At 27.6% G+C, this 18,395-nt stretch overlaps 3 protein-coding genes across 3 annotated transcripts; 2 read left to right on the top strand and 1 right to left on the bottom strand.

Moving 5' to 3' along the window:
- The first annotated feature begins 358 nt into the window (after window positions 1-358).
- Window positions 359-1,501, top strand: LOC101249790 (B3 domain-containing protein At5g18000-like). The gene is made up of 2 exons (XM_010318225.4): window positions 359-924; window positions 1,005-1,501. The coding sequence occupies exons 1-2, from the start codon at window positions 379-381 to the stop codon at window positions 1,263-1,265; spliced, it is 807 nt and encodes a 268-aa protein (XP_010316527.2). The 5' UTR covers window positions 359-378; the 3' UTR covers window positions 1,266-1,501.
- Window positions 1,502-10,224: 8,723 nt separating this feature from the next.
- Window positions 10,225-11,562, top strand: LOC101250079 (acetyl-CoA-benzylalcohol acetyltransferase-like). Its single transcript, XM_004233721.3, has one exon. The coding sequence runs from the start codon at window positions 10,225-10,227 to the stop codon at window positions 11,560-11,562; it is 1,338 nt and encodes a 445-aa protein (XP_004233769.1).
- Window positions 11,563-16,549: 4,987 nt separating this feature from the next.
- Window positions 16,550-18,202, bottom strand: LOC101255552 (acyltransferase Pun1-like). The gene is made up of 2 exons (XM_004232585.5): window positions 17,392-18,202; window positions 16,550-17,285 (listed from the first exon to the last, which is right to left on the bottom strand). The coding sequence occupies exons 1-2, from the start codon at window positions 18,121-18,123 to the stop codon at window positions 16,701-16,703; spliced, it is 1,317 nt and encodes a 438-aa protein (XP_004232633.1). The 5' UTR covers window positions 18,124-18,202; the 3' UTR covers window positions 16,550-16,700.
- Between the last annotated feature and the right edge of the window lie 193 nt (window positions 18,203-18,395).

Raw genomic sequence — 18,395 nt, 5'->3', positions numbered from 1 at the left:
TATGTGTGTGAGAAAAGAAAATATATAGCAATAATCTTTAGTTAGATTTCTACTTTTTCCTCTTAAAAAGATCAAAAAAGAATTTAAAAAAAAAATGCTAATGGATTCCGATAACACTCCAGCGTTTTGCAAGCTTTTACAATTTGGAGAAGTTTTTATAAGTAAAATGGCAAGTTTGTAATTATTTTTTCATTTAATTTTTTATGTCGTTGAAGCTGAAGTATTTGGACATAGATGTAATTGAAAAATTAACTCAATTGGTTAGTGATATGAATTTTCACGTTTTTGGTAAAGATTTGATTTATCCCTGTCCAATGAATTTCCCAATTTACTTTGTTCCAACGTACTCATGATTTGCTTCATTTGATTTTTCAGCAAATGCCTTCTTGTTTCATCAAAGAAAACAAGAAAATGTTGACGAAGGCTTGTTTACTGAAAACAGATGAAGCTGGAATGTTGTGGGAAGCAAAGATTGTGAGAGAAAAGTCGAATAATTACTTCATATGTGAAGGAGAGTGGCCACAGTTTGTGGTGCATCATCAGCTAAAGCAAGGCGATGTTTTGCTGTTTTTTCTTGTTGAAAAATCAGTGTTCCATGTGCATCCATACACACGTAAATGTCGTAGAAACATTCGTGATGAGAAGAAAAAACTATTTTATCAGCAACTCAGCAGTACTAGTAGTAGCAGCAGCTCTGAAGAGGTGGAAATTGGACCTGATAGAAAAGTGAATAGTACTGATGAAGAAAGTGTTGATGAAGATGATTCTCCTTGCTACAAAAATCCCAAGCAGGAGAATTTGTCAGACGACGGCGGCGGCGGAAATGGTTCAAAGAAGTTTAGAGGAGGCAGTAGTATGATGAACTTCAAAACTGACCATCCGTACTATGAAATGGTTGTAAAAAGGTCGCACAAGACTTTTATGGTAAACCTCTAGCTATTTTGTTTTAACGGCTTTACATACTTTTACACTTTTTTTAATTTATACTATTGTTTGTTAATTAGACTATTCCAAAGAGATTTGCGAAAATGACCGGCATTTTTAGCATGAAGAACATGAAAGTGGTTAATGAAGAAAAGAAAGGATACTGGAGAGTGGAAATAGTAGATATGAGCGGGACTATCCGCATAACAAAAGGATGGGCTGCCTTTCGAACCTATAACAAAATAGTTTGTGGTGACAGTTGCCGCTTCAAGTTGATTAAGCCAAATACTTTACAGGTTCAGAAGGTTCCTAAACATGCATCCTTGAAATCTTATCATTAAAAAAAGTTGCAATGCTAGGAGGAGATGTAATTAAATATAGTTTTGGTTCATTTTGTAGTTTCTCTTCTGTTTTCTCTAAAAAACTAGTATTGGGAAAGACAAAAGAGGAACTTATTTTGCTGAAGGCAACGTTGGATTAGTTTCTATAAAACACTGCCTTCAATTGTAGTACAATTATATTCAGTTTAGTGCTCGCTCGTATAAGCACTTAAGTTTGTAGTTATGACCAAGTGGATTTTTATTTGGTAGCAAAAATGCTTATAGCTTGTTAAACAGTCTGCAGTGTTGGGCTTGTTTGTCTTATAATATATATTTTAGAAGAGTGTGTTTTAGATAGTGAAAATAGGGACGTAATGACTAAAAAGAATAGGACAAATACTGATTTTGATGGTAAATTTTACATCGATGGAGTAGCGGATTCAGAATTATAATTAAGGGTACGAGGCTGATAGGACAACAACATACCATCTTAAAGGAGTTCTCGCAATACCTTAATTACCGGACTATATTTTTAAGTTGTGGGGGTGGGTAGGGTGAGCCTTTTTTTTTTTTTTTGGGGGGGGGGGGGGGGTTTACGGGATTAAAAAAAAAGAATCTTGTATATGAAAAATTTAAAATTTAAAATAATATTTAGTAATGTAGGGATTGAGTATTAGTAATAATTAGCATTGATATAATATATATATAAATATATTTTAACTTTAAGAGATTAGAATCATTTTAGCTCAATCATATTTGTTATATGGATGAATTATAATTCCAATTCATTTAGATTTAGTTTTTTCAAATTCGATCCAAATCAATCCTTTGTCATCCCTAGATGTAGGGATCTAAGGGTTCGTTTGGTCATGATATGAAATCATGATATGGAATCATGAGATGAAATTTAAGCTTTGTTTGGACATTCTGGTGTTATTTATTTTCTTATAAATACAATATTCTAATAAGTTCTAAAACTATTAAAATAGTCTTAATTGTTTATTTAATATTATCAAATGAACAAAAAATTATAAAATCGTATAATAAATTATGACAAAGTTATTTGTTATCCACTTAAGTAATTGTTTCATCAATATATTTTAGTAAAACTAAAACACCTTTCACGAGCTCTTTAAGATTTTATTACTCAACAATCGTGAAGTATGAGTTAAAGTGACTATATGTTAGAATAATAAATTTTATATCGGTAAGAACAATAAATTTAAAAATGTAATGATGTGATCATAAATTTTATTTACATGTGAAATAAATGGTTAGTAGTTATAAATGTGGGGTTGTTTTGATAAAATATAAACTCGTGGATCAATTTTTATATTAAAATATCTCAAAATCAAGATATGGTATCACCATGTGATTCCATATCATGTCTTTTGAAAAATACGATATCACATCTCGTAATATGAAATCATGAGATGGAATCAGCATAAAATAACATGTCCAAATGCTGAATCTATCTCACGATACCATATCGTTGATACTGTATCACATGGCCAAACGCCTACTAAATTACTTCTTAGTTCTCTATATTTCCTCTTAATTTCTACTTTGGCCTCTCGCAAACCAAAAGAGAAATAGTGGTTGGTTCTAGCAGATGTGTTTTCATCTTAATTTCATCTTTTTATTTTTAATAATTTATTATATATTTGAAAATTATGTAAACAGAATTATAAATCATAATAAATATTAATCGAAATACAAAAAGTTTGATTAATTCTTACAATTTTATTAATGCTATAAATTTTAAATAATTAATAATTTAAAATATCTGAATATACAAAATTTAATTAACTTTTGAAATTTCATTTGTGTCGCATCCACTCTTCAACCTTTTAATTAGAGAAAGAACCATTTTTAAAAAAATAGTTAAGACTTACGCATGACTTTTTAAAATTATTCTTTATTCTTTACTTTTTTTTTTTTAATTTATGGTTCATGAAGACTAAATTTCTTTCTCAAACATACTCTAATTTTGTTAGTTGTGATTTAATTTGTTATCAGATATCACGGGCTTACTCACCATTCAAATTTTTCTAATATACTCATCAGTTCTATACACTGCCTAAATTACTTTGTTATTTTTAAATTTATAAAATTAAAATTGAATTAGTTAAAAAAATGTTATGCCTTTCTTATTTTTGATGAATAATACAAACAATAAAGTGTATTAAAAGTAGGTAAAGAAAACTTTGCTCTATTTGGAAAAATTGTATATAATAACAAATTATTAATTCAAATTAAATGTTATAAATATAGTTTGATTTAATTGTACCCTATAACAAAATGTTGCTATTTCATTTTTTTCCAGGTGAATCTCACTCGCCACTCTCATTTTCTCTCTTGCCTCTCTCGCTTTTTATACAAAGCAAATGTATAAAATGTGTTTGTGCTTGTATAAAGCGAGAGTCAATTATATATATACATATATTTTCATTCTCCGCTCGCCACTCTCCTAGATCTTGCTAGCTGACTCGCCTCTTTCACTTTATACAGAAACACAAATATATAAAATATATTTATGTTTATATAAAGGAAGAGAAAATTGTATATATATACATATATTTTTGTTCTCATAAAATACTAATATTCTTCAATATAGACATTTACATAAAGCCACTATTTCATTGAACCACCCAAAGATGAACTATTAGATGAATGGAAACAAATTAAGCCATCACAACATCAATGAAATCAATTAGGAAATAAGTTGAAGAAGTTGTTCAAATTCAGACATATGTTGTTTGTCCAACATTACCAATTTTGTAATCTTTCAAGAAGAATACATTCTTGAAAGGACCATTTGATAAACCAACTCTCTCAGGTTTTCCCCATTCAAAATCAACATTATAAAATGGAAATCTACAAACATTACTAAAAGAATAGTACACATTCTCACATCATTAATAAAAAGATTAATTGTTAGTCACAAGGAATCAGTTTAGTGAAAGGGTAATATAGGTCCATATAGGTGTATAGAAGGGTATTTTTGAGCCCAAAGGTGGATGGAAGATATTTTTGTTCCATTTCGTATATTTGAAGGGTATTTTAAGCTCTTCTCCGTTAAAAAAAATTAGATTGTGACATATGTGGTATAATCTTTTAATTTGTCCAAAGAGGATTTTTTGGCCAAAAACATCCTTAAACTATATCCCAAAATTAAAAAAAATAACCTTAAAGTATCAATTTTAGCATAATATACATGGTATAATCTTTTAATTTGTCCAAAAAAGAGTTTTTGGCCAAAAACATCCTTAAACTATATCCCAAAATTAAACAACATCCTTATTGTATCAATCTTTGCAGAAAATATTCTTCAAATATTTAAAAGTTAACAATTTACATCCTTCTATTAGATATCGTCAAAAAGAAAAAAATTCATATAAAAACATGAGTAGTTCACGTGACTATCAACAAAAGTTAACATAATTTCATTACCTGCTACAAGAAATTTCTAAAAAAAATTAAAAATCTTAGACATCATTACTTACTGAAACAAAAAAAATGTTTGGAAGGTATGAGGATACATGACCTGTTGTTTTTCTCATTTACGAACGTAAATGAAGCTTAATTATCTTTATCTTTTTCAAAGTCAAATTGTACTTAGATCAATAAATTTTTGGGCCAATCAGCTATTGAAGAAATCAAAATATTGATTATATCTCGCTTTTGAGTTTCATTCTACATTATTAGAAGCGAAATTCTTCGACAAACACCGCTTCTAGCATATTTAATTGAGAAAAAACATATTCAAGTAATAATACGGATAATAACAAATTACATGAAAAATAAATGGAAAAAAGTCAAATTAAAAGATTTTGAATAATGCTAAACTCAATTATCGAAAAAGTTCACGATAGTAGTTTTAATGTATCTAAAAATAATAATTACGAAGGATGCATAATTTTTATGAAATTTGTTAGTTTTCTGATAAATTCAATTAAGAGAATGAAAATTATCCACTTTTAAATACTTGAAGATGTTTTCTGCTAAAATGATATTTTAAGGATGTAAATTTTAATTTTTTGGTATAGATTAAGAATTATTTTAGTCAAAAACTCTAAAAAAAAAAAAGAGACTTTTTCTTTTGAATATTCCCAAATGATTTGATTTTAAAGTTTACATTTGATCACAGTGCATTTATAACTTATTTAATTTTAATTAGAGTATAAATTTTGAAAATCTTTATTTGTTTATACACGCAAAAGGAGACGAGTAGAGGTACTGTTACTGTAGGACCAAGAAATTACGTACACTTGGAAAAACGAAGGTAGCTAGTTAGTGATATTAATAGTTTCATTTATGCATACTTATTAAAATTACTTTTCTTCATTCCAAATTATTGAACTGTAAAAATGCTTCAATTTTTTTTTTAAAAAAAAATTAAAACATAAACTAGACATAGTAACTAAATATTAATTAATAACTAATTTCAATACTTATTAATGAAGGATAAAATTAAAAGAATATTCTAAAAATAATTTCTTAAAATTAAACAATTAAGTTAATTTAAAAAATAAAAAATGTCACAATAATTTAATTAATTTAAAACGAAGGGAGTAATCATTTATATATATAAAAGAAAATCTTAGACCCGCTTATATGGCAACACCAAAAATCAGAATTACTTTTTAAATTTATTTATTTATAAAACTAGTCTTCCCCTTTCATGAAAAGTTGTGATTTTTATGAAAAATTGTGACTTCAACGAAGGGTTGTGATTTTTATGAAAATTTATGACTTTTATGAAGAGCTACGACTTTTATGAAGATTGTGACTTTGATGAAAAGTTATAACTTTAATGAAAAGTTGCGACTTTTATGGAGAGTAGCAACTTTCATGAAAAGATGTGATTTTTATGAAAGGTTGTGACCTTTCCGAATGTTGTAACTTTTTCAAATATTTATAACCTTTCTGATAAGACACAATAAACATGTGTGCACACTACACTTTGTTGTCAATAAATAGGGGGATTTTCTCTCATTTTAAAACAACAAAAATTCTAAACCTCTTCTTCTTGTTCACAATTAAATATTTATGTACTTTGTTGCTGTTGAGTGGCTTACTAACGATTGCTTATATTATAGAATTTGGTATAATTTATTTATTCATTAAATTATGCTTATGTGAGTATAAATGAAAAATATAATAAATTTTATTTTTCTTTACATTATTAATGTTTATTACCATGTAATATTTTATGTGAGATAATATAATATTTTAATATTAATAACTCATATATATAAACTATTATTTTATAAGTTCTCTGATATAAAATTTTCACACAAAGCACGAACAATTTTACTAGTTTTAAGATAAAAAGAAGAGAACCAAGATGACCAGTACTCTCCAGTTAGGGGTAAGACTGGTCAACGGAATGGGACGTACCGGTACCGTTTCGGTTCGTTCCGTTTCGATTGCCTACGGGACGGGACGGGATAGTTTGAACTGGTACACGAAATGGGACGGAATCGTGATTTCGTACCGGTGTATCGGTTCATCCCCGTTCGTTCCGGTCCGATTTATTTAATATATATTAATTTTTTATATTTTATATAATTTATATTTATATATTTTATAAATTATATTTTATATTTCTTGGCACGAGGCAGTTGTCCTGCGCGACTGCCCACCCCTAGAGGGTGGCTGCGTAAGTTATGTACTCTACTGATAGTTGTAAATTGAAATTGTATTTTGTTACAAATTTCAATAAATTAAATTGATATTTTTTAATTTTTGTAATTGTTTTATCCTTATATTAATTTAATTTTTTTAAAATTACAAATTTTATTTATTTAATATTTACAAGATACAAGTTATAAATATAACTTATAAAATAAATATTAATGAATATAGGTAATAACTTATAAATTATAAACTTCAAAAGATTTAAATTTTGAAAACTTTATTAGACTTTACTTGCAAACTTAACAACAACAAAAAAATTAATAAAATATCTCTAAAATAAACTTAAGTAAAAAATTGTAGTATAAATTTAAAAACTATTAATTTATACTAAAAAAATAAATTAAAAAAATTATATTTTCATAATTCCAAAAAATATCGTCCCGTTTATCTCGTTCCGTTCCATCCCGGTCCGTTCCGGTTCATTCTGATTCCATCACAGTATATAGTGGAACGGAACGGAACCGATGAATCATCCCAATAATTTCGATCCAATTCATTCCAATACCAGTCAACATATCGGTCAACGAATTCCGATCCAATCCGATACCGGTTCATTCCGGTTCGGTGAACCGGTTCCGGTCTAGTTAGGGGAAGAATGTGCGGTGACGATGTAAAGATAGTCATTAATGTAATTGGTTGGTGTGGTGCTGCATACCTATTTAATCACGTGCACACTAAAATATTGTATTTATAACTAGGAGATCTAAGGTATATTAGATATTAGAGTTCGTGCTAGCACGAGCCTAATATATATTTATTATTTTAGGTTGTGTGATATCGATAAATATAGTGAGTTGATAAATTTTAATATAATTTTTATCTATTTAAAATATTGATTATTGCAATTTATAGTACTTTTTCATAATTTTTAAATAATGTATATGTCACTTCTTTTGTCCTAGTATATGTAGCCTTAATAGAATTTTGAGAGTTGAGTCAAATTTATTATGTATTTTTAAATATTTGAAATTGTTAATTATTGTAATTTATATTATAATTTCACGTCATTTTTTAAAATAACAAATGTTACTTTTTGGAGATAGATTCACATATTTTTTTTAAAGCAAAAGGAATATCAAGGAAGTCTTATTGGAAGACAAAATTGAATATTAATTATTTTTACGAGTAATATTTCTAATATAATTTATATTTGAATATATTTTTATCAAAAATATGAAGTGTATTAAACATTTCATAATTTATTTATTTTTAAAACAATTATCAAAATAGATCCGCTTGATTATTTTATCTGACAAAACAACAGTGAAAGTCGTTTATAAAATTAGTAATGCAAAACTCGATGAAGTGATATAAATTTATAATTACAACTATTTACGTCACAATTGTTTGGAGCAAAATATTGTAAATCACAATTGTTCAAAATTTTCATGTCATTTTAAATTGGGAATCGAACATAAAAATATAAAAAAGGATAAAAGGAAAAAACAAAAAAGAATATGTTATTTTTAGAAGTTAATGTAGCTTTTCAATATTTACCAACATATACAAATAATTGCAATATTAAAAGAATAAAGTAGGCGTAAAAATGAAAACAAAAAAAGATAGAGTTGATGCATATGATAACACAAGGAAAGGATTATTTAGTCAAAAAGCAAAACTTTTATGAATCATCTACGATGAAAACTTTTTTAGATCAATCATATTATTTTATTTTTAACTGAATGGGCAAGTTTGCCCTTCAAATCTCAAGCAAGCATGTTGACATCATGTCTGTGTCAACAGCAACTCACTCTTCTAATATAGTAAAGTAAAGTAACAAGGTAAATGTCAAAACACATCTAAACTATTTTTTTTTTTTGAGTTTCATATCTTAACTATTGAAAGTTTGAACGTCATATCTAAACTATCATTTTTTAGTTTGAGAAACACACCTCTTTTTTTTATATTACTCTTGTATGTGTAATACACTCTCTCTTTTATTTTAAAGAATTTTCACATCATACTCCACATGGACAAAATATTCAACCTTGACAAGAGATAAATAAATGATTAGTACTAGCTAAATTAAAAATTAAAAAACTATTATAAAAAATAAATATTTTCTTTATAAAATAAAATGTAAAATATTTTTCTTACCCCACACCATTTTTTAAAGTTTTTTATTTTGTTTGAAATTCTTTTATAAAAGTATTTCATTATTTACTTCATTTCCTTCCCCTCCTCAAATACTAATTTAGATATTATTTTATTTTCTTAAAAATATAATTCTACCCATCCGACTTAATCCTCCGCTTTCATTTTTTTTCCCACTGTTTAGTATATATATCAAAAATAGTTTTACTTGCTGCCACTAGACTTTTTATATTTTTTAGTTGTTTATGTTATATTCGGTACATTAGTAGAATTTTTTTTCTTAAAATATATGTACGTCCATATCTAACACAAAATAAGAAAAACGTAAAAAATAAGAATTAGGAGCGAAAAATTAAATAGGATGGGATATATTTTTTTTAAATAAAATAATACCAATTTATATAAGGAGGGAGGTTGGGGGGGGGGAGGATGTAATATGAAATATGAAATTTTAAAAAATATTTTATAAATATTTTTTTTTGAAAAAAGGATGGGATTGTCGGGGGAGGGGGAGGAGTATGTGAGGAGGTAGTGGAGTGAGATGAGAAAAATAATTTAATTTTTTATTTGGATAGTAATCTTTAATTTTTAATTAATATTAATATTTTATTAATTAATTTTTATCTAGAAATATTTTATCTATGTGAAATGTCATGTGTCAAAGTTTTTCATATAAAAGAGATAGTGCATTACACACACCACTGATGTGTTTTTCTCAAACTAAAAAGTGATAATTTAGATATGAAACTCAAAAAAAAGTGAATAGTTTAGGTGTATTTTTGATACTTATCTTTAAAGTAATATATACTATATAATATATATATATATTTGAATTTCACCACTATTTATAAATTCATAAAATTTCTTATTCAATTTTTTTTTAAAACAAAGCTAATTCCCTAACGCATATAACATTTTTGTATATATAAATTTTTGTTTGTCATAGTTCTCTTTTAGAGTAAAAAGATAAAAGTTTTGACTAACAATATTTTTACATCATATCTAAATTTTTGTTTATAATATCAAACTAATATAATTTAATTTAACTTTAAAAATTAGTCAAATTAATTTTTGAAAAGCGGAACATAAACAAATAAAAATGGACAGAAAAAATATTAGGAAATTGAGACACACATATATATATATATATAAGTGTAGCCTTAATTGAGTTTGTGTAGCAAAAATGGAAATTGAAATCTTATACAAAAAGCTCATAAAGCCATTTTTACCTACTCCTTCTCACCTTCAACATTACAAGCTCTCATTCTTCGACCAAATAGCTTTGAAAGAACATGTCCCCATTGTTCTTTTCTATGCTAATAATAAATTCATCAACAACTTCACAATCGATGAACGAATTAAGCAATCTCTTTCGAAGGTATTAACTCATGTTTATCCAGCAGCAGGAAGGTACGATAAAGATGAATGTTCGATTCTTTGTCTTGATCAAGGTATTTCTTATACTAAGGCCAAGGTAAATTGTAAGTTGAATAATTTCTTAGAGAAAGCACACAGGGACCTTAGTCTTGCAGCTTTATTTTGGCCACACGAAAATAAGTATATAAATAAAAGTAATTTAATGGTTTCACCAATTGTAACGGCACAAGTAACTGAGTTTGAATGTGGTGGTCTCGCGGTCTCATTGAGCAGTTCACACCCTGCGATGGATGGTTTCTCAAATATTAAATTTCTTTTAGAGTGGGCAAAAGTGTGTAAAATGGAAACTCCTGTTGAGAATATTAATTTTCTAAGATTCAATTTAGGTAATGTTTTTCCAACAAGAGATATATCAAGACTTTTCAAGTCAACTTATGATCCAGTAATAGAGAAAGATATTGTTACGAAGAGATTTATTATTTGTGAGACTATTATGTCAAGGCTAAGAAAAAAATGCATTGATGAAGCGCGTGGAGCTTTGACTTTTCAACCGACAAGAGTTGAAATTATTACAGCACTTCTTTGGAGGGCTTTCATCCGTACTTCAACAATTATAAACGGGTACGTTAGGCCTTCGCTAATGGACTTGCCATTGAATTTGCGTTCTAAAACATCTTTAACACAAGTTAGCAATTCTATGGGGAATTTTAGAGTTGATGTTCCGATAAAATTTATACCAGGAGAGACAAAGATGGAATTACACAAGTTTATAATATTAATAAGGAATGGTGTGAATAAAGTTGTTGCTTCGTGTACCAAAGCGTCACCAGATGAAATAGTATCAACATTGGTTAATATAAATAATGGAAGTGTTGCATCACCAGAATGGGGAGGTAATGATGAAGTTGACAAAGTTTCATGTTCAAGTTTGTGCAACTTCCCTTTCCATGATATTGATTTTGGTTTGGAAAAACCAAAATTACTCTTTTTTGGTAGCAAAGATATGCAAATGTTTTGGTTGTATGATACAGATATTCATTCTCAAGTTTGTGTGCAAGTGGACTTGAAGGAAAACTATATGAAGCTATTTGAGTGTAACGATGACATCAAAGCTCTCACATTTATACACAATGCAAATCTTTGATATCATTTTAATTTTATTGCTAATGGTTTTGTTTGTATTTTCTTTTATTAGGGGAGTCATAAAGTTACAAGTTGAAATAAGTTTTATGCAAAATTTGAATTTTATTTATTCTTTCTCATAGTATAATTGAAAATTCAACAAGTTGTGAAAAATCATCAAATTAATTCTTTTATGATTTTACTAAATGAGCAAATCATAGTTTATAAAGAAAATATCGAAATATCCTAAGGCGTTGTATTGATCGTAGAATTCTTACAGATATATGAAGAATCAATTGATAATTGAATCATTGAGTTACATACTAATTATATAGGAAAAGAGTCATTTACTAGCTACACTCGAAATCTTAATATAACATAAATATATGATTTACATCTTATCCTAGTCGACTACATCAGCTTTAGTCGTACAAAATATAGAGTTGTACATAAATTAAGATTTAGTAGTCTAGTCCTAGTGTAACTCGAACTCTAACTCGTCAGACAACTTTATGGAACCTGTTTCTTTGACATGTTTCATCAGCTTTCTTCAACACTTCCCCTCAAGCAAGTGAGTGGAGGGACTGTAACTCTTAGCTTGCAATGAAACTCAGCAAAAACCTATTTGGTTAATTCTTTTGTATGAAATATCTGCTAGCTGATCCTTAGACCTCACAAACTAAGTAATAAATTATCCTCTGGCAACCTTATCACGAATAAAATGATAGTCCATTTCAACATGTTTAGTTCTAATATGCATAACCGGATTAACTGTCATATACAAAGCACTCATGTTGTCACAATACAATGTAGGTACAGATCGAAGAAACACCTTTGATACCCACAAATTGTATTTTTTTGCTCGTTTGTCTAATGTATCTATACTCGTATAGTTTGATGCCCACAAATTATATCTTTTTTGTTCGTTTGTTTAATGTATTCATATTTTTGCTTAACAACAGTGTTGAAATGTATCCATATTTATATACATAGGAACTTCTAGTATTATATAAGCACAAGTTAAAATGTTGATTTATGAAGACAATTATGTATATATTTCTAGTATTATATAAGCACAAGTTAAAATGTTAATTTATGAAGACAATAATATATATATATATATATATATATATATATATATATATCCAAGATAAAAAATTAATTTGGGAATACAAGTATAGTTGTATCCAAGGTATTCATTTTTGTGTTTAACAATAATGTATTCATTATATTCTACATCATTGTATTCATTTTTTATTTATCAACTAGTGTATCTATTGTCATGTAGTTCACCTATTCAAAATGAAATACTTAACCTTCATTCACAAATTCAACAATTTGCTTACAATAATAACTTGAATTAACAAAAAAATATATATATAAATACCTTCACGACGACAAAATAAGAAATATGGAGACAACAAGAAAATTGAGTATGATATATCACAATTTTTGTTAAACTGATAAAGAATATGATCTGATCATCTTTAAATAAGTAATTTTTAGTTATAAAGTTAATTATGGGAAGTTGATTGTATGGACTTAATGTAAGGACAGTAGGTTATATTTAGAGTCAACTCTTTTTTATATTTGTTATACTTAAAGATGTATTAATGTATAAATAAAAAAAATAAAAAACTATACAAAAATACAACTAAAAAGTAGTATAAATTATAGTCATTTATTGTAAATAACATACTTATAGCTATTGATATTTATTAACCCTATAAATATAATTATTTTTGTAAATTGCTCTCAGAAGAAATTAAAATGGTCAATTGTTAATAAATGCTTGTGTATCATAATTTACTACAAAATATTTGCTATGTACAATATAAATGAAACTAATTAAAGGATATATGTGAGTCTGGAGCCTAAAGGGCAAAGAAAATTGACAAAAAATTTAAAAGGGCACATTAAAATTTTTTCTAACCAAAAGGGCAAAATCTCTACTAAGGTAGCGATTTTGTTTTGACACCTTTGACAGATCAAAAAGGCTGATGTTGTCCAACTTTTTTTTCCTGAAAAATCGCTACCCCTGCAGCGTTTTTGTCAAAAAGTAATTACTTTTTTTGGAAATTATTGCCTTAATAATGATTTTCCTTAATGTTTTTTTTTAAATCGCTGCTGTTACAGCGTTATATAAGTTTTGTGGAAACTTTTTTTTTTTTTAAAAAAAGAAATCGCTGCTCTTGACAGCGATTTTAGTAGAGTTAATTAGTAAGTGCACCAAACTACTTAGCCAATTAGTAACATGTAAATTTCCGCCGACTTTATAAAATTAATTTTTGTTAGCCAAAATCTTTTTTATTTTGTTCTAAAATTTTCAGACTGAATTTAATTTTAAAATATTTTTCTTGGCCAAAATCGTTGCGCAGCCAACGATTTTACTTTTTAATAGGAATATTCTTTAAAATAATAAAAAAAAATCGATCAAAATTGTTGCACCGGCAGCAATATTCTTTAAAATAATCAAAAAATATTTTGGAGAGAATCGCTCGTGGGTCAGCGATTTTGAACTTTAACGGAAGTAATGGAGTGACAAAAAATCGCTACGTCGATAGCAATTTTACCCATTTGGTTTTAAAAAATTTAATATGCCCTTTCAAAACTTTTATCAAAATTTTTACCCTTTAAGCTCTGAACTCGGATATATATATATATATATATATATATATATATATATATATATACTATGACATCATTTTAAGAACAAATTCTTTCTTTTATTCAATATTAATTGTTAAGTTTATCAAAAAAAATAATTCATGTTGTATTTATCTTGATGATATAATATAAGTAGAACAATTAATGATGTTATAACCGGAGAAAAAAGAAGACGATATTGATAGAGATCGAAAATTCACTTTCTAAGAATAAATAGGATAATTTCATTGGTTACTCTCTATAATATTTACTTTTTCTGTAGTTTATGATATTACGCATATATTTCTTATTTTAATTTTTTTAGCCATTTTTTGACATTATTTAAAATAAATATAAATCAATTATAATTTAACAATTTTTTTTTTTGTGTTAGTTTCTTCATATAATGCATATTATTAGAAATATGACTTATTTAATAAATTTATACTATATATATATTATAAATATTAAATGTGTTCTTTTTTACCAAACAAAGATTCACACGTAGCATCGATTGATTTTATCATTATATAAGTCATTTTTAAAAATAGTGTGGATTAATAATTTCATATGAAGAAAAAAGAACAAAGTTATCAAATTATAATTAATTTATATTTATTTTAAATATATTTAAAAACTGATTTTGAAAAAGTCAAAATAAGAAAGATAGATTTAATATTGTAAATCACGGGAGGTGAATTTTATAAAAATAATTCCAAAAATTTTTAGCCATTGTGTAAAGTGCGAAAAAATTTCCTATTATATATATGGAGGATGTTAGACTAATTGATGTGGCACACCTCTGAGGACTGGAATCATATTTATTTTTTAGCTTTTTTTTTCATTATAAAAGACAAAACATTTATTTGAAGTTTTAACATAATTAAAGTTTAGTATTTAATTATCTCCTTTTTAAAGCTAAGTAATGAAGTATATGAGTAGTTCCCAAATAGAAGTCAGAAAAACGTGATCGTTCAAGAATAATACAATTCGATTAGGTGCAACAAATTCAAGAATAACAAGCATATGAGCAAAATGTGGACACAAATCAATGAGATAAATAGGAGTTATTTGTCCTAAATTTCTTATCATAACTAGGTTTTTCTTTTTAGGAAAGAATTTTGGATTGACTAATCATTTTTCTTGTAGGAAAAGATTTAGGTTTTCTATAAATAGAGGCATGTTCCGTCTAACTTAATGAGCATTCACAATGTAATCTTAAGGGCTTTGAGAGTTTTGGTTAGGGAGAGAATTTGTGGGTCACAATCTTGATACGTTATCACTTGTGTGAACCTCTCATGTATCCTGAGTAAATTAGTTGAGGTTGTTTCTGTCTATGTTTTGTACTCTCATATTTATATAGTGGATTACTCCTCTCCTTTGTGGATATAGGTCAATTGATTGAATCACGTTAAATCTTTGTGTCTTTTGATATATTTCTCATTTGTTTTCTTTCTTATAAACTTTCGAGATTTGTTTTGCTAGCTTTCGCATTACACTTTATTATTTTTTGTCCTAACAAGGTGAGAATGGGAAGATGAATAGGAAAACAAGGAAAATCAAGAAGCAGGAAGGAGAATACATAAATTATACCTTAATTGAATGGAGGAAAATGGATGGATGCATTGAAGCTTGAAAAGCTGGCTAGCAAAATGAAGAAGTAACTCTGAATTTTCCAATTTCAATTTGGGAACATTTCTAACTTTGTTTAGCTTTTTTTTTTCTTTTAAATTTAATTTAGCTTGATGTACAGACCTTCTATTTTCTTTTGTTTTGATAAATTAATAAAATAGTCAATAAAACTTATACCCACTGACCTTAATTTTTTTTTTAAAAATTGTATCCACCAATTCTTTATTTATGTATTTATTCTTGTCGAAATAGTTCATGATTTAATTAGTTTTTCGCAATAATTTATTTTTGTTGTCAGACATCTTTTTCGTTTTCCTTCTTTTCCTTCTTTTCCTTCTTTTATTTACTTTTTAAATCTTGCAGAAATATCAAACAAGTGAATATATATGTATCAATTAGAGGAAAATTCAACAAGTCTTTTGGTAGAGTGTATAAGAATAATGTAAAACAAAGTGTAGTAATAATGTTTGAATTAGTTATGATGAGATTCTTTTATGCAATATTTGGTTTGATGTATTAAAAATGTCATGCATTACATAATTTTTTTTAGATAAAAATATTTGTTTACAAATAATTACAAAAATATAATTGAAAGGATGTAAAAAAAATTTATGAGGGCAATTGTATCTTTAATAATTTTAATGCATGGAGTGAACAGAAGCATATAGTGTAACAGCGAGGATAGTTAAACAGCAAGGATAGTCACTGAGTGAACATACGAGATGCACATGTAACACATAAAATACTAATATTATTCAATATAGACATTTACATATTTCATGAAGAAGCCACTAATTTATTGAACCCTCCCGAAGATAAACTAGTAAATATTAATTAGCTAGATGAATCGAAACAAAGACATCTCAACATGAATGAAGTCAATTAGGAAATAAGTTCAAGGAGCTCCTCATCGCGTTCAAATTCAGACATATGTTGCTTCTGCAACATTACCCGCGCATCCACACCTTGACCAATCTTCAAATCTTTCAAGAAGAATAAATTCTTGAAAGGACCATTTGGTAAACCAACTCTTTCAGGTTTTCCCCATCCAAAATCAACATTATAAAATGGAAATCTACAAACATTACTACAAGAATACACATTCTCATATTCCTCATCAAATGGTTTCTTCCCTTTTCTCATCGATTCCACTACTTCTAAGATCAATTCATTTTGTTCCACTTGATCTTTCTTGTACGACTTCTCAACTCCCTTCCTTAAATTATGAACCAATGTTGGTAACTCAATGTCTTCTTCCTTAGTTGCTGTTGTCGAGAAAATCGACAAGATATTCCCAATGGCACTTGGACGACATTTCATCATACTACGTACGTTTAAAAAGTGAACAAACTTTGATGGAACCATTGAACTAGTTGTACTTGATGCTGCCTTAATTGCACATCTGAAAAGTATCGCGCTCACTACTTCAGCCCTGGTTGGATTTTCTACTCCCGATTCTGCTGCTACCTTCAAATTATGTCGCATAAATTGAAATAGATCAGGAAACATGAAGAAGAAGAAAAACCCATAAAAGCAAATAATAATAATAATAATGGAGTTATGGTATGATTACTTTAGCTCGAAGTGCGTCCAACTTGATTTTATGAAAAATGATTCTTTTTTGTACACATTCACTGACATTAGACAACATTTGTGGTGCAATAATAGGACTGTAATTATTTGCCGAGAAAACAGAGTCTCCTACAAATTTAGGAGCCAAAGTTGTTGTCATAGGACTATATGTCATACGAGACCAATCATTAACGAAATTAAGCACAGAGGTTCCATCACCAATCTTGTGTGATAAGCACACACTGATAGCTATTCCCCCACAATCAAACTTACTTACTTGTGCCACAAGTAAATTACCACCTTCATAGTTATTCGCCCAAGGCAAGTCCTTGGGAAAAACTATACTCTCTGCTTGAGATGCATCAGGATGATCAAGTATTTCAGACATGGTACAATTTATTCGAACACTCAAAAACTCAGCTCCCATATCGTTACAATCAACAATAGCATTGTCTCTCAATTTTCCAGCGTAAGGATAATAAGAGACTAGAGTTTTTGATAGAGATGTTTGTAGCAAGTGTACTATATGGGATAGTTCATTATCAGTTGACTCCTCTCTTTGTTGTACTTTAGGGTAAAAAAATGCCAAAGGAATATACATATTACTATGGAATTGATCAATGTAAGAGAGTTTGTGGTATCTAAGAGTTGGTGGGGTGAGAGAAGAAGGTTTGATAAAGGTTTTGTCACAAACTGAAACAAGTGATGGTGATGATAATAATGCAAAAGCCATGATTAATTTAACAGATAACACTACTTAATCCTTAGATAATTACTTCTATGCAATGGTAATTAAGCTTGTTGATTTGCTTCCCCATTTCTCATATATATATATAGACACAGGATTTTTGACCCACTCTAATTTTTTATTTTTTATGTTTACTTTATTTAAAATTAAAATAGAATATATTTTTTATTTACTCTGTTTAAAACGAAAATAAAATAAAAAGTGAAAAGATTCCTTCACCTCGTATCATTTTTTGTGACAATTTTCATGTGACCTCA

This window comes from Solanum lycopersicum, chromosome 2 (assembly GCF_036512215.1).
Source record: "Solanum lycopersicum chromosome 2, SLM_r2.1".
Classification (NCBI taxonomy): Eukaryota; Viridiplantae; Streptophyta; class Magnoliopsida; order Solanales; family Solanaceae; genus Solanum; species Solanum lycopersicum.
Note: the sequence above shows the minus strand (reverse complement) of the source record. Positions and strands in the feature narration are given on the sequence as shown.